This window comes from Saimiri boliviensis, chromosome 4 (genome assembly GCF_048565385.1).
Source record: "Saimiri boliviensis isolate mSaiBol1 chromosome 4, mSaiBol1.pri, whole genome shotgun sequence".
Lineage (NCBI taxonomy): Eukaryota > Metazoa > Chordata > Mammalia > Primates > Cebidae > Saimiri > Saimiri boliviensis.
In genome coordinates, this window is record NC_133452.1 from 79,093,721 (window position 1) to 79,120,396 (window position 26,676).

At 45.0% G+C, this 26,676-nt stretch overlaps 1 protein-coding gene and 1 long non-coding RNA gene across 11 annotated transcripts in view; one reads left to right on the plus strand and one right to left on the minus strand.

The window, feature by feature from the left end:
- Positions 1-1,646: 1,646 nt before the first annotated feature.
- Positions 1,647-26,676, minus strand: part of ANKRD6 (ankyrin repeat domain 6) — a 197,518-nt gene continuing 172,488 nt past the window's right edge. For 6 of the 10 annotated variants that reach the window (XM_039465511.2, XM_074397701.1, XM_074397699.1 and 3 more), the window contains 11 exons: positions 25,517-25,615; positions 23,989-24,087; positions 20,850-20,948; positions 19,484-19,561; positions 14,473-14,577; positions 13,005-13,139; positions 12,492-12,677; positions 11,875-12,027; positions 8,651-8,764; positions 7,482-7,608; positions 1,647-5,082 (listed from right to left, as the gene is read on the minus strand). In XM_039465511.2, the coding sequence (XP_039321445.1) occupies positions 4,514-5,082; positions 7,482-7,608; positions 8,651-8,764; positions 11,875-12,027; positions 12,492-12,677; positions 13,005-13,139; positions 14,473-14,577; positions 19,484-19,561; positions 20,850-20,948; positions 23,989-24,087; positions 25,517-25,615 (1,764 nt within the window). In that variant the 3' untranslated portion in view covers positions 1,647-4,513. The remainder of the gene's footprint in view (positions 5,083-7,481; positions 7,609-8,650; positions 8,765-11,874; positions 12,028-12,491; positions 12,678-13,004; positions 13,140-14,472; positions 14,578-19,483; positions 19,562-20,849; positions 20,949-23,988; positions 24,088-25,516; positions 25,616-26,676) is intronic. The other 4 variants (XM_074397703.1, XM_039465515.2, XM_074397702.1 and 1 more) reach the window with 3 other exon arrangements.
- Positions 3,182-16,125, plus strand: LOC141584287 (uncharacterized). Its single transcript, XR_012517245.1, has 4 exons — positions 3,182-3,266; positions 7,951-8,052; positions 12,599-12,765; positions 14,551-16,125. It is a non-coding gene; the product is annotated as an uncharacterized LOC141584287 (long non-coding RNA).

Genomic DNA, 26,676 nt, shown 5'->3' on the forward strand with positions numbered 1-26,676 from the left:
TAGAGATGGGTTTCACCATATTGGTCAGGATAGTCTCCATCTCCTGACCTTGTGATCCGCCTATCTCAGTCTCCCGAAATGCTGGGATTACAGGCATGAGCCACTGTACCCGGCCAAGCTCTTTTTTTTTTTTGAGACGGAGTTTTGCTCTTGTTACCCAGGTTCCTGTGCAATGGCACGATCTCGGTTCACCACAACCTCCACCTCCTGGGTTCAAGCAATTCTCCTGCCTCTGCCTCCCGAGTAGCTGGGTCTACAGGCGTGCGCCACCATGCCCAGCTAGTTTTTGCATTTTTAGTAGAGACGGGGTTTCACCATGTTGACCAGGATGGTCTCGATCTCTTGACCTCATGATCCACCCACCTTGGCCTCCCAAAGTGCTGGGATTATAGGCGTGAGCCACTGTGCCCGGTCTCCAAGCTCTTTTTAATTAAGATACACAGTCTTACCTCATTCTGTCACCCAAGCTGGAATGACTTTCTAAAATTACAGAAAGCAGAACATATTTCTTGCTGTTTATAGTATTGTAGTCATACCAGGGAAGACTGTTTCTCCTTATATAAAGTTACAAATAAAAAAATCTGTTTTACTTTTTTTTTTTTTTTTTTTTTTTTTTGAGACGGAGTTTCGCTCTTGTTACCCAGGCTAGAGTGCAATGGCGCGATCTCGGCTCACCGCAACCTCCGCCTCCTGGGTTCAGGCAATTCTCCTGCCTCAGCCTCCTGAGTAGCTGGGATTACAGGCACGCGCCACCATGCCCAGCTAATTTTTTGTATTTTTAGTAGAGACGGGGTTTCACTATGTTGACCGGGATGGTCTCGATCTCTTGACCTCGTGATCCACCCGCCTCGGCCTCCCAAAGTGCTAGGATTACAGGCTTGAGCCACCGCGCCCGGCTGTTTTACTCTTACTCATAAAAGTTATTTTAGAATACAAAAGGTTAGTTTTTCAAACTGGTTTTTGTCACTGGCTTATATTATCCACACTTCACAAGAAGAAGTGCATTTAAGAATTAACTAGGCCGGGCGCGGTGGCTCAAGCCTGTAATCCCAGCACTTTGGGAGGCCGAGGCGGGTGGATCACAAGGTCAAGAGATCGAGACCATCCCGGTCAACATGGTGAAACCCCGTCTCTACTAAAAATACAAAAAATTAGCTGGACATGGTGGCGCATGCCTGTAATCCCAGCTACTCAGGAGGCTGAGGCAGGAGAACTGCCTGAACCCAGGAGGCGGAGGTTGCGGTGAGCCGAGATCGCGCCATTGCACTCCAGCCTGGGCAACAAGAGCGAAACTCCGTCTCAAAAAAAAAAAAAAGAATTAACTTAGTCAAATGGTATAACGTTGGTAACTACTGCAGAATATACCAACTACTGTTGGTAACTACTGCAGATGACGTTTTGTCCCTCCCCTTTGTCCAGTATTGTCCAAATGGTCAACAGTTTAAACATTTAAGCTTGCACTGAGGAAACTTGCCACATTTCAGCAGTTTTGTTTTGCTTTTGGTGAAGAGCACCTGATCTCGACTTTATAGCCTATGTATTTACTCTGAATTACACTTTTATAGATACAAGGTAAAGTATAGCTGGGTGGTCTCAGGAGCCATAAAATGTGGTCAACCACAACAAATGAAAATATAAGCTAAACAAAGTATTCACACTTTCATTTTTTTAATAAGGAATTTAAGATCCACAGTATCTTAAAGTTTAATGCTTGGAAGAGACACAAATTCAAGGTGATAAAAATATTGATTAGAAGACACATAACATGCCTCATGAACACCTGACTTCACAAACAAGGTATAACCATGAAAACAACACTCTTATTTTGGGCTCCCAAAATCAAAAGTAAGATTAGAACTAATAAATTTACTCTATCACAGATATTTAGTATACTCAATACAATAATGCACTAACAATTTCTTTAAAAAAAAAAAACACTAACATTGTACAATGTTTCTGTGTTTCACGTTATTTTTTTTTTCCACAGGTGTTGAAAGTTTCAGCCTCGGTTTGAACCATGACCTGCATGACAGGCTGTACACTGTCAGCAGTTCTGTTTCTTTGGAAAAGTACAGTTGTGGCATTTACTCATTTTAGCAGATAGCTAAAAGGGAAAAATAAGGAAAAATATACACTGGACCTGCAGTTAAGTTTTTGACAATGCCAAGGATCAAAACCAGACAAAACAACATTTGTTGAAGATGAAAAGGTATTGCATTGGTCTTAATAGAGATACTGTCATCTCTGGGTAAGGATGCTGACTGAGCCTATTCTGTTTCTTCACCTCTGTGTGTTTTCTCTTCTATGACAGACTTCCAAGAGACAAGATCATGTAGTCAGCCACACTAGGTCCATTTGACCTTTCTCATTCTCTGGTCTCTTCCCTGTGACTTGACAAAAATATTCAGTTCACAATATTAGCTGCCTGCTTCTGATGGGTAGGAGGTATATAATCAAAATACTCCCACCAAAGCACTCTGTGGTCTAGACTTGATACTTAATTTAGTTTTCGGCATTTCTCAACAAGGATACCTTGAGGTAATAGGAGATATTTTGGTAAGTGAAAATAATTCCTGCTTGGAACACAGCTTACTGAACTCAGGATTTCATTTCTTTGAGTATTAGGCAGTTCTCAATAAACTGATGTATGTTGAGGAATAATTCTAAAGAGGTTAGTGATACCCTGTTTAGGAATAGATTTAGAAAACTGAAGGTACTCTCCAGCTCTACAATTCTGTATTAGGAACAACTGGGAAATGAGGAAGTGCTTCTATACTGCAATCTAGTGAGTCTCTGGGGGAAGACTGTCTACCTGCATAGTGGTTGAGGAATAAGACAAGCTCACAAACACATGAAAATCAGCTTGAAATAACATCAAATTCAGCCTCGGCAATATAGTGAGACCCCATATCTACAAAAAATTAGCCGGGCTTGGTGGTGCACGCCTGTAGTTCCAGCTACTTGGGAGGTTGAGGCAGGAGGATCGCTTGAGCCTGGGAGGCCAAAGTTGCAGTGAGGTGTGATCATGCCACTGCACTCCAGTCCGGGCGACGGAGCAAGACCCTGTCTCAACAAAATCAAACAAAATCATCAAATTCATTCCATATTCAGGTTCTATAGCAGTGATATATATCTACTGAATTACCTTTTTTTTTTCTTTTAGGAATATCTATATCTATGGATTGTCACTATTAAAAAACCCCCAAAACTGTGAGCTTGCAAAGGAAATAAAAGAATACTTTGTTTTTCTTGGTGTCTCCATGTCAGTAAGTCATTTTTTTCTCTTTGGCTCAATGAGCAGCATTTTATTTACAATTACGTTCAATAGTCACTAGGTTCCTGTGTTTACAGAAATAGAACTGAAGTTTCTATGCGTACATGGAATATTGAGGAGATGAATATAAATCCCACATTCCAAAGGACAAGAAGAGGTCCGAAGTTTCAGTATATCCAAGCTACTTTTACAATTTTATTTCTGCGTTTATATTTCATTATGGAGCAAAGTCAAGTCTTCAGGCCTCCATGAAGCTGGGGAACAGTGAGGCCTAAGTTGTTATGGAGTATGTTGCCTTGACATAGTCACTGCAAAGCAGTAGAAAGGTTCTGAGGTTCTTTAGCGACAGTTTAATTCAAAATGAAATACTTTTTAAAAAAAACAGCCTTATTCTTTATAAAATGTAGAGCAATAATCTCAAATTCAGAAAGGTTCTCTGATATAACTGGGTTTGATTAGGAATAGGTTACAAATTTTCAGGTAATTGTTACATGAATGTTTTCTCCATTAATCTGCTTTAAAATTATAATTGATTTTTTGACTGAAAATACGGAAATGATCAAACAATTTGAATCTGTCTTGTTTGATCTCATTGTTTTCGGAACTGTTAGCTAATGATTCATTATCTAAATAAACTGACTTTTCAATAAATTTTATCATAAGATATATCAGATCTTGTGACATCACGAAAACATTTCTCCTCAAAAATCTGGTAACTTTTCATGTGGTTAATAGTCAACATTTTGAGAATTCTGAATCTGAGAAACAGGGTTTACTTAGCACATCTCAGAGTTACAGCTCTCTTAGAGAAGACACTTGTCTAGGCACAGCAGGTGTGTTCAAATTTATATGAATGACTACTGGAGTTCAGACGGGATTAAGTTTTTCTTGCTTTTGACTTATATTATTTCACACATCTTGAATTTCAGAGTCTAGGCTTACACATCATTCAGCTTCTTAGCATGGCTTGCTTAATCTGAGCTTTCAAACTTCAGATGAACCTGGGCTGAGGCTTAAACCCAAAACTAAGCAAGCTTCCCCTGGTTTCGTTTAATTGTTGAGGCCTTCATAACTTCCGGGCATAGGAAACATGTATCTGGCACACTGTAGAAATTAGTGATTTTTTTTTAAAAGGCAAATCTGCAATATATACAATAGTTGATTCCTTGGCCATAACTACTATGCAGTTGCAAAACTGGAAATCTTCAAGAATCCTTTCTTGTTTCCATTTTATTGGTGCTAATTTTCCTTCTGCACCTTAGTCCTTAGTTTAGCAAGTTCCTCTTCTAAACTTTTAATATGTTCCTTCAAAGTAGCCTTGTCTTGCTGGGCTTTCTGATTTGCTTGGCTTCGTGCTTCTTCAATCTTCCTTTCATACCACTTTTCCATCTGGGTAGAAACAGCCTCAAAAAAATACTGGGTAAGCTCCAGAGCTTGGGAGGTGTCCCGAATGTGAGGGCCAGTCTGCTCGCCTCCCGCTGGTGGAGGCTGCCCACAGGTGCTGCTGGCTGCAGGTTGCTGGATGCGATGCCTTGTCAGCCCACTCTTCCCAGACTTCTTAGTTTGAGTGCCTCTGTTGACGCAGGGCCCAGCCTGCTGATCACATCTGCCTGCCTCATTCAGGGGTAGCAAGACTGTCTGGACCTTGACGTTCCTCAATCGGGAGCCTGTGCAGTCAGAAGACGACAGCTCCTGCTGGAGTCTCTGGGTAGCAGTGGAGTTGAGGGCCTTTTCCTTGGGCCTAACCACCGGAGGGGAGCTGTCAGAAGTTGCTGCTGGACCTGCAGTCACCACTGACTGATCCACACCTGGTTTCAGAAGGAAAACAAACATGAGAGCAAATCCACATTCACACAGTCATGTGGCTGTGGGTCAGTATTTGAGAATCCTAAGGATCCTGTAGATCACCAACCTTTCCCATCACCACCTACCATGTGTAATGTCTCCTGTGAGCTTTTTCGTACTTTTCTGTTCCTCCCTTCCACTTTGTCTCCTCTGATGATCATTTTGGCTTGTCAGGGCTTTCATGGATTCTGTGTTAGCTACACTGGTATCATTTAAGCCAAAAAAGTTGCTGGCTTTTCCTTTATCCTGTCTCAATCTACCTGAGAAGGCTCTGGGTCCTGTTTCCTGATGCCTAAGGACGATGCAGCTCACCAAGTGTCTCAAAGCAGATTTGGACATTTATCTATGAGAATATGTATTCCCATTGTCTAATTCTGGGCCTATTCCATAACTAATTGCTTGACCCAAGCTCCAATTTGGAAAGGAGGCCCCATTTTCCACACCCAGAGCACCATGACAAGCTCCAAGGGTAGTCCTAGCTTGAAACATTTTCCGGGGATGTTTTCCCATGTTGTTGGCACAAAGATGAAACCACAGTTCCAGAGATGGCCTGTGATAACATAAAACACTTATATCAAAATCTCCCATTGAGGCCTAGTAACCCAGGCTCTGAATGTCCTCAATATTACCACTGAGTATAACCACTGTGGCTAATGTCAAGATGTTGTGCTTGCATCACTTCCTGTCCAGCACCAGGGGCAAGTTCGATGTAAGAACTTGCTGTTCAAGATTTACATGAAAAAAACAAACAAGCCCATTCAAAAGTGGGCAAAGGATATGAACAGACACTTTACAAAAGAAGACATACATGAGGCCAACAAACTTATGAAAAAATGCTCATCATCCCTGGTCATTAGAGAAATGCAAATCAAAACTACATTGAGATACCATCTCATGCCAGTTAGAATGACGATCATTAAAAAAATCTGGAGACAACAGATGCTGGAGAGGATGCGGAGAAATAGGAACACTTTTACACTGTTGGTGGGAGTGTAAATTAGTTCAACCACTGTGGAAGACAGTGTGGCGATTCCTCAAGGACCTAGAAATAGAAATACCATTTGACCCAGCAATCCCATTACTGGGTATATATCCAAAGGATTATAAATTGTTCTACGATAAGGACACATGCACACGAATGTTCATTGCAGCACTGTTTACAATAGCAAAGATGTGGAACCAACCCAAATGCCCATCGATGATAGACTGGACAGGGAAAATGTGGCACATATACACCATGGAATATTATGCAGCCATCAAAAACGATGAGTTCGTGTCCTTTGTAGGGACATAGATGAACCTGGAAACTATCATTCTCAGCAAACTGACACAAGAGCAGAAAATCAAACACTGCATGTTCTCACTCATAGGAGGGTGTTGAACAATGAGAACACATGGACACAGGGAGGGGAGCATCACACACTGGGGTCTGTTGGGGGGAAACAGGGGAGGGACAGCAGTGGGGGGAGTTGGGGAGAGATAGCATGGGGAGAAATGCCAGATATAGGTGAAGGGGAGGAAGGTAGCAAACCACACTGCCATGTGTGTACCTATGCAACAACCTTGCATGTTCTTCACATGTACCCCAAAACCTAAAATGCAATAAAAAAAAAAAGAACTTGCTGTTTAATGAGGATTTGCATAGGTGGACAATAGTAAAAGGCAGATCAAAGAGAAGAAAGGAGTAAAGGCAAAAGGCAAGGGAGGAAGAGCCCTGCTGAGGAAGCTGATAGATCTTCATCACCTCTCATCTTTGGGGTCCACTCTGATACCATCAATATTGTACTCAAAGCAATGTTATCACCAATCAACAATTCTCTCATTCCTTTACTCATAAATAAGCTTGAGCACATAAATGAGAATGCTTTATTACTATATAGCAACTGAGTATATGATTATGATGAGTAAAATATAGTCCCTGCCCCTACAGAGTGCACCCTACCATCCAGTATTTCCCACAGTCCTTTCATAAGGACTGCCTTTTATTTATTTATTTTTTGAGATGGAATTTTGCTCTTGCTGCCCAGGCTGGAGTGCAATGGCATGATCTCTGCTCACTGCCACCTCCACCTCCCAGGTTCAAGCGATTCTTCTGCCTCAGCCTCCCAAGTAGCTGTGATGACAGGCATGTGACACCAGGCCCAGCTAATTTTGTATTTTTAGTAGAGACAAGTTTTCTCCATGTTGATCAAGCTGGTCTCAAACACCCAACCTCAGGTGATCTGCCTGCCTTGCCCTCCCCAAATGCTGATTACAGGCGTAAGCCACTGTACCCGGTCCGGACTGCCTTTCAATGCAGGAGAGAACAAGAGCTGCTGGTTGTGTTCCTTTTGGACAAAAGGGCTCTCTGTATGTGGGTTACCTGTAGAGGACTCGCAAGTTGATGGTGTGGATTTAGCTCTGGAGGCCCTAGAATCTCCAGAAAGCTTCAGCTCCAGATTCTGAATCTTTAACATGCACCAGGTTTTTAATTCGTCCACCAAGGATATCTTAAAATAAATAAATAAATGAATGAATTTGATACACTGTTTATGAATTAAAGCCTCAAGGATGGACTTTTCAATTCTAACAGTTGAGGATATCATCTAACAAACCCAAGAAGTTATGGCTTGCCCACTGCTATAGTTTGGATATCTGACCTCTCCAAATCTCATTGAAATCTGATCCCCAGTGTTGGAGGTGGGGCCTCATGAGAGGTGTTTTGTCACGGGGCTGAATGCCTCATGACTGGCTTGGTATTATCCTCACGGTTAGTGAGTTCTTGCTTTATTAGTTTTTGAAAGAACTAGTTGACACCTCCCTCCTGTCTCTCTTGCCTCTTATCTCGCTAGGTGATCTGTGTACACCAGCTCCCTTTCCATGAGTAAAAGCTTCCTGAGGCCCTCACCAGAGGCAGATGCTGGCACCATGCTTCTTGTACAGCCTGCAGAACCGTGAGTGAAATAACTCTCTTCTTTATAAATTACCCAGCCTCAAGTATTCCTTTATAGCAACACAGCCGAAGCCACCCTTTTATAGGCTACAGCAGGCACCCAAGCAGAGAGCTATCTACAATCTTCACTGAGTGACTCAGAGCCACCTTAAACTCAACCACCCAAAGCCACCTAAATCTTCCAAACCAAGTACTTCTGGCTGCTTAGAAGCATGAGTTCTCACATAATCACCTCTACTCATTCCATGTCTATTGTCTTGATGAGACAGTAAGCTCCCTGAGGGCAGAAACTATGTCTTGTTCGAAAACTGTAATGGCCTAACAAATATACAATACATGGAGTTAGTTCGGGGCAGAAATGGCATCTTCCCCAGCACGTTCAGTCTTCATCTGTTGCCAGCATACTCTGCCATGGACATAAACAGAACTATAGTTTCTTTTCTACTAACCTCATTTCAGGATTATAAAAATGATACACTATATAATGCAAAAGCTCTCAGGGAGTCTCAGCCTCTGAGTTTTCAGTGGCAGGCCTGCCTGAGCTCAATGGGCCTGCGTGGTAAATCGTAAGCTAACGACTAGCAGGTACTGGTTCCTACCTGTCGTTTCTCCCCCTCATGCTTCTCTGTGTCTGAGTGCTGTTGCAGGCGGTTCAGGCACTCTGTCCTCTCTGCAGAGAGTCGCTCAACCATCAGCTTGTCCAAAACACGCATCTAGGAGTCAAAGGGAGCAGAGTGCAGGACTGAGATGATCTCAGGGTGAGCCCTGGTTTCTCAGTTCCTGCAGAGGGGCTCAGGGGAATCAAGTAGGAGCCCCTGCATGCCAGCTTCAACTTCTCATCTGATTCCATTTGCATATAGGACTCATGGAACTTTTGCAGAATTCTTGAGCATGTTTCTATGAGACCAATATTTCTTTTTTAAAAAAATCTCATTTGTTAAAGTTTAAGAGGTTTGAGAGACTATGAACATGCAGGCCAGGCGTGGTGGGCTGTAATCCCAGCACGTGAGGGCAGAAGTTTGAGATCAGCCTGGCCAACATGGCGAAACTCCATCTCTACTAAAAATACAAAAATTAGCCAGGCATGGTGGCGGGTGCCTGTAGTCCCAGCTACTTGGGAGGCTAAGGCAGGAGAATTGCTTGAACCTGGGAGGTAGAGGTTTCAGTAAGCCGAGATCACGCCACTGCACTCCAGTCTGGATGACAAAGCAAGACTCCATCTCAAAAACAAAAGAATATAAATATGCCGTAAACACACAACTTGAGCCCATGCAGGCCTTGAAGGCCTTAAAACATTATTTCCCAGACTACTGTAAGGAAAAACTACATCTCGAATTATGGATTTTCTTCCCCAACCCCGACTTTAAAAAATGTTAGTGGTTGCCTATGAGGCAGTAAAATGATCTTTTATCCAGCTTTTCCAGTGAGCAAATATTTTTTGGTGCTTCACTGGAAGTAGGAAAGTACGTAAGAAGAGTGTAGAAGGAACTTAAAGAACTGCTTCAGAGAACAAGCAGTTGTTACTTTTCAATCACATGCCCTTCTGGAGTCCCCTTCATCTTGGCATTTCCGGTAAGACCCCCACACCTAGAAGGGCCAAACTCACTGCTTTGACAAGGACCAAAGAATGAAAGGAACTATTGTTAGGAAGAGCCAATCCACCAAGGCTCACTGGTGACCTCCTCTCCTGTCAGGGACATACGTGGCGTTCTACATTAAGAAAAAATAAACATCAGTTCTGGAGACATGGTGAGCACCTTCTGTTTTTCTTTTCAGCTCATGTTTTCCTGTGAACTGTGCTCCTCCTGTTTTCTAGGATTGGCCTACTCTCCCCTCTCCCTTAACCTCTTCCTCCAGGTGGCTGTTTTCAAGAGCAGCCATAGGTATACATTGCTTTGTTCACAGGTCACATTGATTGGCTAGGGTATGAATATCTGACCCAAGGGTACCAGGGTCCTTTCTCTGTAATTTGGAATGAGGACTAAGATTCTATACCCCAATCTGTCACTTCCTTGAACTGAAACGAGGCCTGTAAGGTATCCCAGCGTTCATATCTCATTCCTCTTTGAGCTTAGGCTAGGCAAAGTAGAGTTTTGTGCACACAAAGGTATGCACAAATCTATGAAGACTTTTTTTTTTTTTTTTTTTTGAGACGGAGTTTCGCTCTTGTTACCCAGGCTGGAGTGCAATGGCACGATCTCGGCTCACCGCAACCACCACCTCCTGGGTTCAGGCAATTCTCCTGCCTCAGCCTCCTGAGTAGCTGGGATTACAGGCACGCACCACCATGCCCAGCTAATTTTTTGTATTTTTAGTTGAGACGGGGTTTCACCATGTTGACCAGGTTGGTCTCGATCTCTCGACCTCGTGATCCACCCGCCTCGGCCTCCCAAAGTGCTGGGATTACAGGCTTGAGCCACCGCGCCCGGCCTATGAAGACTTTTAAAATGGCCTTTCTGTAAAATACAGATAGAAAATAAGTCTTAAAAATGTTTAATCTTATCCGTAAACAAGGAAATAAAACTTAGTAAAATGTCCTTAATCAATTTGGCAAAAACTTTAAAAAAAAAAAAAAGAGAGGGCATGGTGGCTCATGCCTTTAATCCCAGCACTTTGGGAGGCCAAGGCAGGTGGACTGCTTGAGCCCAGGAGTTTGAGACCAGCCTAGCCAGCATGGTGGAATCTCAACTCTACCAAAAACCACAAAAATTAGCTGGGCATGGTGACATCTGCCTTAGTCCCACCTACTCAGGAGGCTGAGGCCGAGGAGGGAGAATCGCTTGAATCCGGGAGGCGGAGGCTGTCGTGAGCCAAGGTCACCACTGCACTATAGCCTGGGTGACAGAGTGAGATCCCCATCTCAAAAAAAAAAAAAAAAAAAAAAAAAAGCTATAAAAAATATTATTTTAGGAAAACTAATAAAATCTGAATATGGAATGGATGATATTTTCTCAGGTGTGAAAACAATATTGTTGTTATGAAGTTGAAAGTGTTATTGTAAACATTCTGAAATATTTAGACACATATTAACTGGCTGACTGCAGAGATAATATGCGAGTATTCATTCCATTATTCTGTGAACTTTTTTGTTATATTTCACAACTTTCAAAAAAAAAATCTGGGAAAAGAAAAAAACTACAGACATAATTATTCTAATTTTGTATTCAATGGGGAAGGAGTGTAGCAAAAACTGACATATAAGAAGACTGGAAGAAAAGAAACCCCCGATTTTTTTTTTTAAGGCGAGTCATGCTCTGTTGCCCAGGCTGGAGTGCAATGGTGCAATCTCCACTTACTGCAACCTCCACCTCCCAGGTCCAAGTGATTCCCGTGCCTCTGCCTCCTGAGTAGCTGGGATTACAGGTGTGCGCCACCATACCAGGCTAATTTTAGCAGAGGCGGGGTTTCACCATATTGGCTAGGCTGGTCTCAAACTGCTGACCTCAGGTGATCTGCCCATCTTGGTCTCCCAAAGTGCTGGGATTACAGGTGTGACCTACCACTCCTGGCCTAAACTCAAATATTAATAGTGATTTTTTAGCCCAGTGGGATTATAGGTGATTTATTTTCCTAACTTTCATGTCTAAAAATGCTCTGTAATGGGGATATCTTACTTTTATAGTAAGAAGCAATTTAAACATGTTCTTTAAAAAGCTGAAATAAATGTGCTTTAACAGAATCACATAAGCAGAGGCAGGGCTCTTCCCTGACAGCCCACTGGACACTCCCCGGGGCGGAAGGGTATGCTAAAGTCAAAGTCTGCTCTTGAGTTCATGTTCTGCCAGAACACCTTGCAATTAGGAGGCTGGGCTTTATGACGTACTTGGTGCTGGGTCTTATTCTCCATCTGCCCCAGCTTTATATTCATTTTGTCCTGAACCGATCCCAGCTCTGCTTTTATCTCCTCCACAGTAGCCTCCAACTGATTCTCCAGCTTGTTGATAAGAGGTTCACATCGACAACCATTTATTGGTGCCTAAAAGAGAAAGAAAAAAGGAATCAATCCCTTGTTCATTCCCTCAACAAGTATGTTTTGAGCACCCACCATGTGACAGGTAGTATACCAGAGGATAGAGATGATGGAAGAGACAGGCTCATCCTTGTCATAACTTTGGAGCATCTTATAGGTCAAGCTTTGAGGGCAGTAATCAGAAGATTCAGAGGGTAAGATTTGGTTCCTCTCCTCAAGCTGCTTTTATACACCCTGGGGCCTCAAGATACCTAGTCACCTGAGGATGGTGCAGCAAGCTTTGCAGCTACACCTCTTTGTGCCTTGGCTTAGCAGCAGGAGTGACCTGCCCTGTGCAGGTACGGAGGCCATCTGGCTTACCTTCAAAGCTCATGCTTAACTAAGTCAATGCCTAAAGTAGCTATCAGCCCCCAGGAATGCTGTTAAAAACCCTTGCTGAACGCCAAGTCCTGACAGTGCTTAGCAGGTACCTGCATCACTTTCCCGTCCTTGCCCCGGTATAATGTGTATAGCTGGTATGCCCTGAACTCATGGGGTGGGGGCGGGGATGAACACCGATGCCTGTTCCTCTTTTTAGGGTGATTATGAGTATGCAGGTTCTTCTGATGTCCAGGCTGTTGGTCGGCTGGTGGTGTGGGATCAGAAAATGCTGACACCTGTGGGAGAGGAAAGGACGACACCTCTGAGCCCTCTGACCTCTGCAAGGCTGATACCAGTCAGTGGCGCCCATGTCACCCCATTTGGGTAAAGAGTCTCACTTTGTTTCACCTCATAGTGTTCTACTCCAAGCTACACATGTCAAAAGAAATATATCAGCACATTAACTTTGTGTCTGATGTTTGCCAGATTTAATTTCTGTGCTCTGGCTCCAAACCAGCCAGCCAAGTGAGGTGGCTTTTTAGCTGATGGGCATGACACTCTGCCAGGACTCTCACCTCCCTGCCTCCCAGCCACCCTCTGGGCTGCTTTCCGTGCCTCCTGACCTTGGGCCTTGACTTTTTCCTCTTGTCATCCTTTGCTCTGGGTTCTGGGGAGGCTGACAGGAACTCTTCTTTGCCTTCTTCTTTTCTGGGCACAGCCTGTTCACTGCTGGGGGTGTCTCCTGCTGAGACACTGCCCTACAGAAGAAAAAAGCCCGGAGACCTATTCCGTTTGCTCCCTTGGCCTTTTTCACTAATAGGGTCAAATTTTCTTTGCAAGATTCCATCTATTAAGAGACCCAAGGGAAAGTTTGCAAATGAGATAAATTTCAGACATAGGAAACACTGCTTGGTGATCTTAACTAACATAGAATGTTTTTCCTGGTTGGTTGAACATTTGGCTTTCATCGTATTTACTAGGTCCTAAACTAAAGATATTCCTGGGTCTAATTTGATGTTGTAGAACACCAGGAACCTACCCAACACAAAACACCTCAGCATTAAGAGACTTTCAGTCTTTTGCATTTCAACAAAACATAACTCACTCATTCTTTGACCTTGGACACCACCCACTGCCAACAAAATTCATGGCAAAGAGTAATAATCCTTTGAAATGAAAAAAATATATTTCTGGTTCTTGTGAGAACATTCACAACTGAATATGTACAATTCACACCTAGGAAGTTAATCAGAGTTGCAATGGCTTAACCCTGGAAATCGATGAGAGGATTCTGAAATAGCAAATAGAAGAGCAAGTACTTGGTGATAACATTTTCTGTGCCAAAAGCTGTCTCTATATCCCAGCCTTCTTCCTCCTGAGTGAACACAAAGGCATGGTTTACATGGCACAAGGACACCTAGCTGAGGCGGAGGTGTGGGGCAAGAGGAGCTGAAATCAGCTTGGGCTCTGCTCACCATGTGTGCCCTGTGCACGGCGGGTCTGCCCAGGGGGCATCTTTTTCTAATTCCTATAAGGGAGCCATATAGGCCAGCATAGCCTTGGTCCCCTACCTGAAGTGACCTATGCCAGTGGCTCTCAAATTTTACTCCACAAGAGAGTCCGCTGGAGGGCTTGTTTCAACACAGATTGCTGAGCCCCACACAAGTTTCTGATCCTACGGGTCTGAGGTGAGGCCCAAGAATTAGCATATCTAACAAGGTCCCAGGTGACACACTGGACACCACATTTTGAGAGCCACTGCCCTACACAATCTGACACTGTTGTCAGAGAGGCAGTGCTGCCCATAGGGCAGAGGCAAAGGCCACAGATACCTGAGCTGGTAAGCATGCCGCCGACGCTACCAGATGGTTAACAGGCAGCGCACATGGAGGCACATGGCCTGAAGCCTTGGGGAATGGAGGATGTGAAGCCAAAGAGAAAAATACTGGCAACAGTTTGAAGAGCCCCAGCAAGGAGGAGAGGCAGAGAAGGGCCTGGCAGCCAGCAGGTGAGCCCGGCCAAAGTAGGGAGATAGTTTCCCACCCTCTGCGCATGGGAGGACGTGGGGACGGCGGGAGGACTGCCCCCCACCTTGCTTTGGGCCACCTCATCTCTTGGCACAGACTGGGCTCTCCTCTCTTCCTTGAGCCTCTCTCTCTTTTTCCTCAGGCTTCGCCCGCGACTGAAGCGCAAGACCTGAAGGAGGCAAACGGCATTGTTACAACCACTGGTGTGCACAGCATCCACGTGAGAGAATTCTCCCTGGACCTGGGCCTCTGACCTAATGGAACTGACAGCCTACAGGGTGAGAGCAGGTGTTCATATCAAACAAGCACCTCTGGACTACCTAGCATCATCCAAGGCTTGTCCTGGGCACCACAGGGACTTGGAGATGGGTAGACTATTATCCCTGACCTCAAGAAGCTTAAAGTCTATGATGATAATAACTACAGGCACTGATGCTGGGCCAGGACTGCCAACTACATGCACAGAGGCTGTGCTCTAAGGAGTGCCATCCACCTAAACTAGGATATAAAGGGTATTCTCTGGAGGTGTGTGATGTAGCAGCCCCGTGCCAGGCAGTCTCACTTTCCATCTTGGTACACTGGACCTGAGCTAGCCTAGCAGATGTTCCCTTGGCCAAACTGTGTCCAAGTCACATCAATTTGATTCAAATATTATTAAGGTGTATCTATAAGCCACAGTACCAACCACAAGACAGGAATCTCTTCCCCAAAAGGAAGCATTTACTCTGCCTCTTACAGTGCAGAGTGACAGAATGGACACAGAGAAACGTATGTGGGGTCAGAACAATCTCAGTTTGAACCCAGTAGCCACTGGCTGTAGGGTCTTTGGGCAAGTGATTTGAGCTGTCTGTGCTCTGTCTTCTCAAATGTAAAAACGGGTCAAGCGCAGTGGCTCATGCCTATAATCCCAACACTATGGGAGAACAAAGTGGGAGGACTGCTTGAGGACAGGAGTTTAAGATCAGCCTGGCCAACACAGCAAGACCTTATCTTTTTAAAAAAGAAAAAGAAGGCCGGGCGCGGTGGCTCAAGCCTGTAATCCCAGCACTTTGGGAGGCCGAGGTGGGTGGATCACAAGGTCAAGAGATCGAGACCATCCTGGTCAACATGGTGAAACCCCGTCTCTACTAAAAATACAAAAAATTAGCTGGGCATGGTGGCGTGTGCCTGTAATCCCAGCTACTCAGGAGGCTGAGGCAGGAGAATTGCCTGAACCCAGGAGGTGGAGGTTGCGGTGAGCCGAGATCGCGCCATTGCACTCCAGCCTGGGTAACAAGAGCGAAACTCAGTCTCAAAAAAAGAAAAAGAAATTAAAATGGGGAGTTGTTGGGATTAACCAAGAAAAAAATAGGTGACTGGCATGCAGTGACTGTCAGGGGCCTCCCTACCTGCCTTCAGGTGGCTTTATTGGCAGAGGGTGTTAACAGAGTACAGATCTTTGAGCTGATGGAAACCTTCAAACTCTAGTCCATAATAGTTAAAAATGAAAAAGAGTCCTTAGATCAGAAAGTCTGAGAAACACCTGACTGTGTCATTTCTAAAGCTAAATTCAGACTCATCAGGAAGTCAAGTATGATGAAAGAAAGTGACTATACCCATACCCATCACTCACCTGATTTATGGACTTTTTTTTTTTTTTTTTTTTTTTTTTGAGACGGAGTCTCGCTCTTGTTACCCAGGCTGGAGTGCAATGGTGCGATCTCGGCTCACCGCAACCTCCGCCTCCTGGGCTCAGGCAATTCTCCTGCCTCAGCCTCCTGAGTAGCTGGGATTACAGGCACGCGCCACCACGCCCAGCTAATTTTTTGTATTTTTAGTAGAGACGGGGTTTCACCATGTTGACCAGGATGGTCTCGATCTCTCGACCTCGTGATCCACCCGCCTCGGCCTCCCAAAGTGCTGGGATTACAGGCTTGAGCCACCGCGCCCGGCCGGACTTTTTTTTTTTTTAGAGACAGAGTTTCACCATGTTGCCCAGGGTGGCCTTGAATTCCTGAGCTTGGGTAAGCCACCTGCCTCTGCCTTCCAAAGTGCTGGGATTATAGGCGTGGGCCACCACACCTGGCCTACGTACTTTTTTTTTTTTTTTTGAGACGTAGTTTCGCTCTTGTTACCCAGGCTGGAGTGCAATGGCGCAATCTCAGCTCACTGCAACCTCCGCCTCCTGGGTTCAGGCAATTCTCCTGCCTCAGCCTCCTGAGTAGCTGGGATTACAGGCACGCACCACCATGCCCAGCTAATTTTTTGTATTTTTAGTAGAGACGAGGTTTCACCATGTTGACCAGGATGGTCTCGATCTCTTGACCTCGTGATCCACCCACCTCGCCCTCCCAAAGTGCTGGGATTACAGGCTTGAGCCACCACGCCTGGCCTTGGACTCTTGATATAGAACCAGAATTAGCCTAAAATTTACTTTCAGAGCATTTGTGAACCACACCAATCAAAATGACAAGTGACACTCAGAGGTCACCCAAACCCAAAATAATTGTTAGCAAAATTCGCTCCATTCACCATGTTATTAGTCAGTGAAAATAACTGCATGGCTTCCAGCCTTTTTCAGTAAACCAGACCATCTACCAATGGGACATCATTAATCTTTTCCAGTCCACAGAAGTGAGGGAATATTGACCTTGAGGCCTCCAATAGTAGTCTCTAGATGGGCATGGTGGCTCATGCCTGTAATCCCAGCACTTTGGGAGGCTGAGGTGGATGGATCACCTGAGGTCAGGAGGTCGAGATCAGCCTGGTCAACATAGTGAAATCCCATCTCCACTAAAAATACAAAAATCAGCTGGGTATGGTGGCACACACCTGTAATCCCAGCTACTCGGGAGGCTGAGACAGGAGAATTGCTTGAACCTGGGAGGTGGAGGTTGCAGTGAGCCAAGATTGTGCCACTGCACTCCAGCCTAGGCGACAGAGTGAGACTCCATCTCAAAATACATACATACATACATACATACATAAATATTAAAAAATAAAAAGTAGTATCCTCTTAGTACTGCTGTGGCCCATTTAAAATCCACGCCTGACTGTGGGCCTAATGCAAGGGGATTTCTCTTTTCAGGCAAAGCAAACACTAATGCTATTTCTGTAACCACAGAACAAGAGAACAATATGCATAACATTTTATGCATAAAGTTCCTGGTTTGTGTTGAGAATAAAGCTCAGCATATACAATTATGCATAAAATAAACTTTCACAGCATGTCATCCAACTTATTTGTTATTCGATGTAAGCATGGAGAAACTTGCTTAAGTTTTTTTTTTTTTTTTTTTTTTTAAGTGGAAACAAAGAACTGCACAGGGAAATGGTCCACGGTAAGGTCTTTTCCCTGTAAGTGAAGATCCTTGGGCTCTGGAAGACAAATGACAGGTGGATTAAAGATCCGTCAGTCTTTCTGTGCCTGGGGAACCCTCCAGCCCCATAAGATTTGATGATCTTTGTATGGCTGAGGGTGGGGCTGGATGTCCATTAAATTACCACAAACTGAAATTGCCAGAGAAATGTGATGGGTTCTGACATTTATACACACTTCATACTTTTAGATCCATGAGAGACTAGCATTTTTCTATCAGGATTCATGGATGTGACTCCACTTACGATAAAAGCTGCTAGAGGTAGAAACCCCACAGCTTTTCCTGCCAACTTCCTTTTGTTGGGAGCTCTGTGGCCTTCCAGAGACCACTGAGAAGAACCAGCTCCATGCACAAGAGGGTGATCAGTTTTGCAAAAGACACAAATCTTAAACATTTCCAGAAACTGGCCGGGCGCGGTGGCTCAAGCTTGTAATCCCAGCACTTTGGGAGGCCGAGGCGGGTGGATCATGAGGTCGAGAGATCGAGACCATCCTGGTCAACATGGTGAAACCCCGTCTCTACTAAAAATACAAAAAATTAGCTGGGCATGGTGGCGTGTGCCTGTAATCCCAGCTACTCAGGAGGCTGAGGCAGGAGAATTGCCCGAACCCAGGAGGCAGAGGTTGCGGTGAGCCGAGATTGCACTCCAGCCTGGGAAGCAAGAGCGAAACTCCGTCTCAAAAAAAAAAAAAAAAAAAAAAAAATTTAAATGAAATAAAGGCCATCCCAAACCCTGGACTGGTATCGAGTTATTTTGCAGCAGGGTGGTGTTCAAAAATCTTCCTTTGACTCCCTGAGACTTTATCTTCTTCTTGCAGAATAAGATGGAAAGCCAATCAGTGTTTGTTATAATGTAATACAGAATAGTGCCAATCTGGAAATAACCTAAATGTTCATCATTAAGGAAATGGCTTAATAAAATATTAATAACAACAAAAAAGAATATTATGCCTCCATTGTAATGAATAATTATGAAGACTGCAGAGCACTGTTTCATAATAGGATAAAAGGCAGAAACACAAAAGGGTATATACATTGTAAGCACAATTATATAAAAATTACATGTCTCATCCATTTTGTGGATGAAACAAAAACAGTTGTTTCAGGGGGCTAGAATTATGAATAATTTATAAATTATTATTAAATTTCTTTATTGTTACTTAGATAATGCCAACCTCAACTAAAGTATCAGCCACCATTTAAAAAAAATTAAATGATGGTCAAAATACCATTATTCAGTAAAAGAGGAAAGAAAGCTAGACTGTACTTAACTGTCTCTGGCAGGCAACTATCCGCCCAGAATGGTCCCCTCCCTCCTGCCTTTCTCTGGGGAATGCTCCTTCTCTTCTTAAAGTCCCTGTCCCACTTCTTCAGGGATGGGCATTTGGCCTAAACTCTGCAATCATGGTCCTCTCCTGCAATGTCTTAAACTGGAACTTCTTCCTTGGCTGAGTAGCTGGGAAGGTATGACCCAGGCAGCTGGCCGTGACAATGATCCAGCCACAGGGAGAAGACGAGCGGCCTAGGCCATGAAGAGCTGGACTGGAAGCCTTTGACTCCCATCATCCTGAGCACCCATGGGTACTTACACCTCCACTGCCTGGTTACATTCCCTATTTAAGTTAGTTTGAAGTGGCTTCAGTAGACTGCAACCAGGAGTCCCCAAACTTTGTAGCCCCACATAATCAGCACCATGGAAAGGGCAGTAAATCCTACCTGGGGAGCTTTAGTGAGGAGAAGAGCAACTTCCGGGTTATTGTGGTAGCGGGCAGTCTCCAGCGGAGTCTGGCCTGCCTGAGGAGAGGCAGAGGTGGACAGGTGAGAAAGGGCCACTGGCCCCGCACACACATAGCGCAGCTGGCATAGCTCTGGCCAGGAGCAGCCAGTTCCACACCCAGCTACACCCAGCACCTACATGGCAAAACACAGCCACCTATGTGATATGGCCCTGAGCATCAGCCTCAGACCCTCCAATGAGAGTGCTGGGTCACACCAGAGGACACCCTCAGAAAAATACAGGGCCAGAGGGCAAGGGCAGACCAAGGGGGCGAGAAGTGCTTTAGGAGGCCAAGGCCTGGGCACCATCCACCAAGGAGTGCTTCCCAGAAAGGAGGGGAGGGAAGGTAGCACTCAGATGGCATCCAGGGGGAACATTTCAGTTGGGGAAACACCACAGAAGATCTGAGGTCCAGCCCAGTGATTTACCTCCCCTGGAAAACAGTGGGAAGACGCCAGAGGGGCAGATCAGGGCCTGGCCAAAATTTCAGGAAGTGGAATATGAAAAGCAATTACAAGTTATGGCCATAACGTAAGTTCTCAGGAGACAAAGGCAAAACCCAGGAGTTGACAGCAAAAGGAAGATATTCAAGGCATCATGGAAGAGGTAACTGTGCCCCCAGTACTGGTTATAGAGCTATGAGAAGGTAGGAGCAAGAAGAGGGAAGCTAGATATAGGAGCCAAGGAGGCTTGAGAGCCTGTGCCAGCGTCAGCAGTCCCAGGCCACCCCCCTCAAAAACACCTCCACACAGCAGCTGTTGCACCCTCCAGGCCCCGCTGAGCCATACAGAAAGGCAGAGACTGCAGGGTGGTCTCGAAGAAGAAAGTGCACCTGAGTTGGCGCCTGATCTAGGATCTGCAGGACACACAGTGGTGGGGGAGGAAAACAGTGAGGTCAGGCAAAGTGGAAGAAAAAGGAGTTAGCTTAAAACTTTGAGGCTGATTAATCTGAGGGCCAGGTGGCCATTTTTCTGAGCACCACATGCATTTACAGCCTGGAACTCACTTTGGGTAGCATCCACTTGTCAGTTTACTGGGACATCCCTGAGTTCCTTTTCATGCCAGGTTGTGCTCACTGCAGCTAGGTGGCTAACAGCAGGCTTGTCAATTCCTGGGGATGCTCAGAGCATGGGTTTCCTTCAAGTCCACCCCAATGGCCCCAGAGGCTGTGGTTCCAGCAGAGATCCCCCCTCTTCCAAATGTGCTGGGCCCGAGGGTCTGCAGGGGTTTAGTTGTAATAACACACATCTCATTCTGGAAAGGGGTGGGAACCACTTCAGAAAGCAATGTGGCAACTCAACTTACATTGTTAACAATGGTGGTATCTGCTCCGGCTTCCAGTAAGATTTTGGCCACTTTCTTGTGATTTAGGGCAGCAGCAACGTGGAGTGCTGTGTCTCCAGCCTGGAATTGATTAGAAGGCCTGCTAAACCCCATCTGCTCATGGCCTACAGCCCCCAGCTTTTCATTACCTGGCCTAGGTGTGGGTCTTCAAAGTCAAACCGAGATTTGCCTGAGTCCAAAATGGGGCCCTTTGTTAACGCGTCATGAGCGTCTACTTAAGGAGATCTTGGAACTGAGTGACCTTGGCAGTACTATCATCTTTCTTTCTGAGTGGGGATATCTAAAATCACAGAGCAGGATTAAACGCAGGGGCAGAGTAATGCTGGCCTGGAGTTGCTGAGAATGGTAGGACCTGAAGTCTCACAAAGACAGGAGGACAGGCGGGAGGCCTGGGATGGACAGGCTAGTCATTCCACTTTTGCCTCTTTTACTCAAGGAGGTCAGAGGTCACAAAAACTGCTTGGTGTCCCACTGCTGGATTGAGCAGGAGAAGCTGTGAAGACGGCTACTTCTGCAAGCACTGGAGGGGTGACAGGCTGGCCTGCAGCTATGGTGGGTAGATCTGAAGGGGCCACTGGGACTCAATCCATCTGCAGGCTCAGGATATGCTTTGTGCGGCTGGAAACACCAAGAACCACTGTTCGCTTAAGTCCAACTGTTTTCTACATCTTACAGATAGCCTATAAATAAGTGCTCACATTATCTTTATACAAAAAACATGCTTTCACAAAATCAACTCTGAAAAAAGGATAAAGACAACTGCAGCTCAGTGGGCCCATTCCAAATGCAAATGCTGTCATTTCCCAAACATGATGATATAAATAAACCAGACAAATATAGGAGAAGTGAAACAATTCATTCTCTCTCCCATCAGGTGATCAGGCAAAGTGCCTGATACTTTTTTCCTGGGTAGCATGAAAATTCAGTCATCTTTGTGAGGGGTGGAAAAATTACATTTCTTTTTTTTTTTCCTTTGGGATAGAGTCTCACTCTGTCACCCAGGCTGGAGTGCAGTGGCGTGATCTTGGCTCACCACAACCTCTGCGTCCCAGGTTCAGGCGATTCTCCTGCCTCAGCCTCCCAAGTAGTTGGGACTACAGACGTGCGCCACCACAGCCGGCTAGTTTTTGTAATTTTTTTTAGTAGAAATGCGGTTTCACCATATTGGACAGGATGGTCTTGAACTCCTGGCCTTGTGATCTGCCCACCTCAGTCTCCCAAAGTGCTGGGATTCCAAGTGTGAGCCACCGCACCCGGCCATATTTCATTTCTGAGTCACTTAGCTGGGTGTGTTGAAGGAAGCTCTGCAGCAGTGCTTTTTCCTTGGCTGAATACTAGAATAAGCTTTGGAGCTTTAAAAAATGCTGATGCTTGGGTCTCACTCCCAGATATTCTAAATTCATTGGTCTGCCATGTGGGCTGGGCAGGGGGACTTTTTAAAGCTCTCAGGTGCCGTGACATGCTACCAAGGCTGAAAGGCACTGGTGGAGGGGTCACCTGATGACCTAGCACCTACTGGGGAGGCTGTGGAATGACAGACTTAGCTACTTGATTAGGTCAGTGGTTCTCAGTCCTGGCTGTACACTCAGATAAAGAGCTTTTTAGAAACACCATTGCCTGGACCTCACCCCAAGAGGTTCTGGCTCTTTTAAACTGGGGTAGAATCCAGGAATAGTATTTTTAATTCCCCTGTTGATTCTCATATACATCCAGGGTCAGAAATCACCATTATATGGTATGTTAATCTGCACCACAATCCAATGTCTTTTTAGTTCAGATTTATGCACTTCAACAAAGAAAAGCCAAACAATGTACCACATAGGTATCAATAAATACCAAGACAATCTATTTTTTAAATCCAACGACTGCTGGAAATTGTGCACATTTCCAAGGAAGAGTGTAATACTCACAGCTTTATTTCAAAACCCCATTACATGGCACTATCTATAGATTATGTACCCAATAAACAGAAATAAAAGACTCTATCAGCTCAAATATAAGTAGTAGCAGTACAAGGAACAGAACACAGGGAGTCATAAGACTTTTAATTACTTGCTTGGTGTTTTTCTTTTTTAAGAAAGAAAACAGAACTCAGGGAGTCATAAGACTTTAAATGTTTGCTCGGTGTTTTTCTTTCTTCTTTAGAGAGACAGGGTCTCATTCTGTCACCCAGACTGGTATGCAGTGGCAAGATCACAGCTCACCACAGCTTTGAACTCCTGGGCTCAAAACAATCCTCCCACTTCAGCCTCCTGAGTAGTTGGGACTACAGGCATATGCCACTCTGCCTGGCTAATTTTTATTTTTTAAATTAATGTATTTATTATTTTTTTTTTTTTTGAGACAGAGTCTCACCCTATCGTCCAGGCTGTAGTGCAGTGGTGTGATCTCAGCTCACTGCAACCTCTGCCTCCTGGGTTCTGGTGATTCTCCTGCCTCAGCCTCCTTAGTAGCTGGGATTACAGGTGCATGCCACCATGCCCGGCTATATTTTTGTATTTTTTGTAGAGACATGCATGGTTTCACCATGTTAGCCAGGCAGGTCTCAAACTCCTGAGCTCAAAGTGATCCACCCACCTCAGCCTCCCAAAGCACTGGAATTACAGGTGTGAGCTACCACGCCCAGTCACATTAAAAAAAATTTTTTTTAGAGACAAGGTCTCCCTATGTTGCCCAGGCTGGTCTTGAACCCCTGGCCTCAAGTGATCCTCCTGCCTCGGCTTCCCAAAGTGCTGGGATGTGAGCCACCGTGCCTGGGCTCCCTTGCTTCTTTACTTAATCACATTCTTCCTTGTGGGTTTTCTTTTTAAAATCCTATTTAAAAAACAAAGCCTGCCCCAGGATCTCCAGAAAATATTCAATATGCAAACGTGGTGATATGCACAGGAATTATAAGGGCACACTTTCTCTAGGAGGCCAGATAAGCCAGGGCCACTAGAACTCAGGGGGACACCCATGCAAAGCCCAGAGCTGGTTGAGTCCCAGATAGGTGAAATGGCAACACTTTCCAGCAGCCTCTGCTCCCGTTTGCACTAACACACCTGTCCAATAGCCTTGTGGGAAGGATGCTGGCAGCCATGAAGAGGAAACATGCACTGACCTGGTTCTTTTCATGGACAGAACAGAAAGCACTGAGGAGGAGCCTAATGATGGACAAGTGATTATAGCGCGCAGCAACGTGCAAACAGGTGTCTCCTGCCTGCGAACAGAAATCAAACTCTAAGCACGATCTGAGCAGTTACAAAACAAAAAATAGAGAAAAGTAGAAAGAAAATATTATTTAAAAGCTGGCAGACTATCATATACTCTTTAGGGAACCACAAGCAGCTCTTTTAACATAGATGCCAAGGCTCGCCGTCCTTCGCTGCTGTGACTGCTGTGGGCAGCCTTGCTCCTTTTCTGCCTGTGTAGAACAACAGTGGTCACAGAATCACTGCTTTCATGTTTATGAAACTAGACATCTGCTCCCACAAGACCTTCGCAAGAGCTGAGGCAGGCTCTGCTTACCCAGTGTTTGAAGAGGATCCAGTGACCCTGGGCTCCCTACAACCCAAAATGTCTGTAATACACTGACTTAAGACCAACTGCATTGCTTTGGAAATGAGCCCTTCCCAGCACAGATCCCTCATGGATGAAAGGACAGGGCAGCAGGGGGGTTGTCAAATCTTAAGATCACATGTGCCCCCTGAAATTCAAGGAGTATCCCACTTTGCACCTTAATATCCTATATGAAGCTATGTAGTGGGGGAGCTGATAAGGAAGCAATCACTGGGAGCAAAAAAGGGTATGAAGGAAAACTCAAGGCAGGATCCTCAGTAAGCACAGCAGGTAGAATCCTGCTCCCAGAAAGACAATAAAGAACTGCAGACAAAAAGCTGCCTGCAGTGTTCTCTTCCCGTTTCCATTCTTGCTCTGCCTGGAGAATATTGGCCACATGGCATACTTTCCTCCCCTGCATTAAGATGGAACCAAGCTCAAAGCTGAGGTTCAGAGCTTAGATGAGTTAGATGAGGTCTACCCCAAACAGGGAGGCCTCAGCTGAGGCCACTTTAGAAAAAAACCTCAGATTTGTTTGTTGGTTTGTTTTGCCAATGTGGCTAAGGCAGGGGATTTATAAAGGAAATACAGCTTCTTTATGGAGGAAGAAGTGATACCCACGTGACATTTCTGGTTAGCTAATCCCAAGGGTGCCTCAGTAATCAATAGGACCTGCTCACTGTAGATGCTGGGCTGGGGTATCAGAGAACCCCTCCCCGTAAATGGCACCATCTCATATATGCTGATAATAGTACAACATTCTATGTGGGTAGAGACTTTCTTAAAACATTAACTGGTCTCCTAGTCTTTCATTGGCTAGACATGTGCTGTAGGAAATGATAAACTGAAGTTGAGGCACGAAGGGAAAAGGATGGGAGAAAAGCAGTATTTCCAAATCTATTGATTCCTCTTCTCGTGTGCCTAAATGACCCCTTAGAAAATTGGCAAAAAAAGAGAACACTTTGGAGATAGTCCCTAAACACTTTTTACATTTTAATTTCGAGACATTAAGGTTCAAGTATGCTCATGAAGTTATTTTCTGAAGTGACACAAGAAAGAGAGAGTGTGAGAAGCCGGTTTTGTTCACCCACGTTATTTTTGAGGTCAGCGCGGGACCCGGCCAACAGGAGGACGCGTGTGCTCTGGGAGTGGCTGTTCTGGCAGGCCAGGTGCAGAGCCGTGTTCCCCGCCTTGGAGAGAGGCAGAGAGAGGGAGGACACATTAGCAACATCCTTCCGCACAGACCTGTATGCCTTGCAGAGAGGCAGTACTTACTCCTGGGAAAAGGCAACGCTCACATTCTCTGCCTCCTCAAAGGAAGGGTTGGTTTTGGTGGGGATGCTTCAGAGGCAAGAACATTTAATTTGGAGTCCAAACAGGCAGAAGAGTCCTATTTGTCATAAAACCTTGGTTCCAAGTCCTGGCTCTACCAGTAACTAGTTAAAAGCCAGTCTCTTCAAATGCTTAAATTACTTACCTGGGAAATGGAGCATGACCCCCATATCCTGAAGCTGTGGGGATTGATTCGGTGTCTAGGAAGGCATTTTCTTAACCATACAATGCAGGACACATGCACAGCACTCAGTTCCTATAGATGATGTCCTACCTCACATAAGCAATAGCTGTGGTTACAATCCTTGCCAATGGTGGGCTTAAAAAGGTAAAACTAGCCACTTCCTGGACGTGCACGTGAATACAACTGAGATTTAACTTGTAAGCCTTTTTCAAGTCACCCATTCTTGTATTTTTCTTGAAACATCAAAATTTTAACTCAGGACACCAGGCCCCACCTTTTAGGCAGTACAGTCACATGTGTCACTTAGGATACAGACTGAGACACTCTTGCTTTCTGGGTCCCTCTTGTTTTTGAGATCCTCAAGACACCATGTCATGATGGATCAGAATAATGTCCATAGCAATACTGCAGGAAAAAATTGCAGGACATGAACAGAACTTTTGAGTCTATGGGAGTAGGGCACGCGAGGCTGCTGATAACCCCTAGAAAAGTAACAAGAAAACAAGGCTGTGTGATAGGTGACGCTTGGTCATCCAAGAGCCTGCCAGCACCCAGGAGGTTAACACAGAAGCTCTGCGCTGGTTCTGCTGAGCTTAAGTGCTGGGTCAGGCTTGCAGGTGCATGGGCTCGGAGCTATTACACTGCCTGGCTGATTGCTTCTCCCTCACCTAGTTCACTCCCCTCTGGATCTCACAGTACTGGCTGCTGACACTCCAGTATGTTAGATTCCTATCT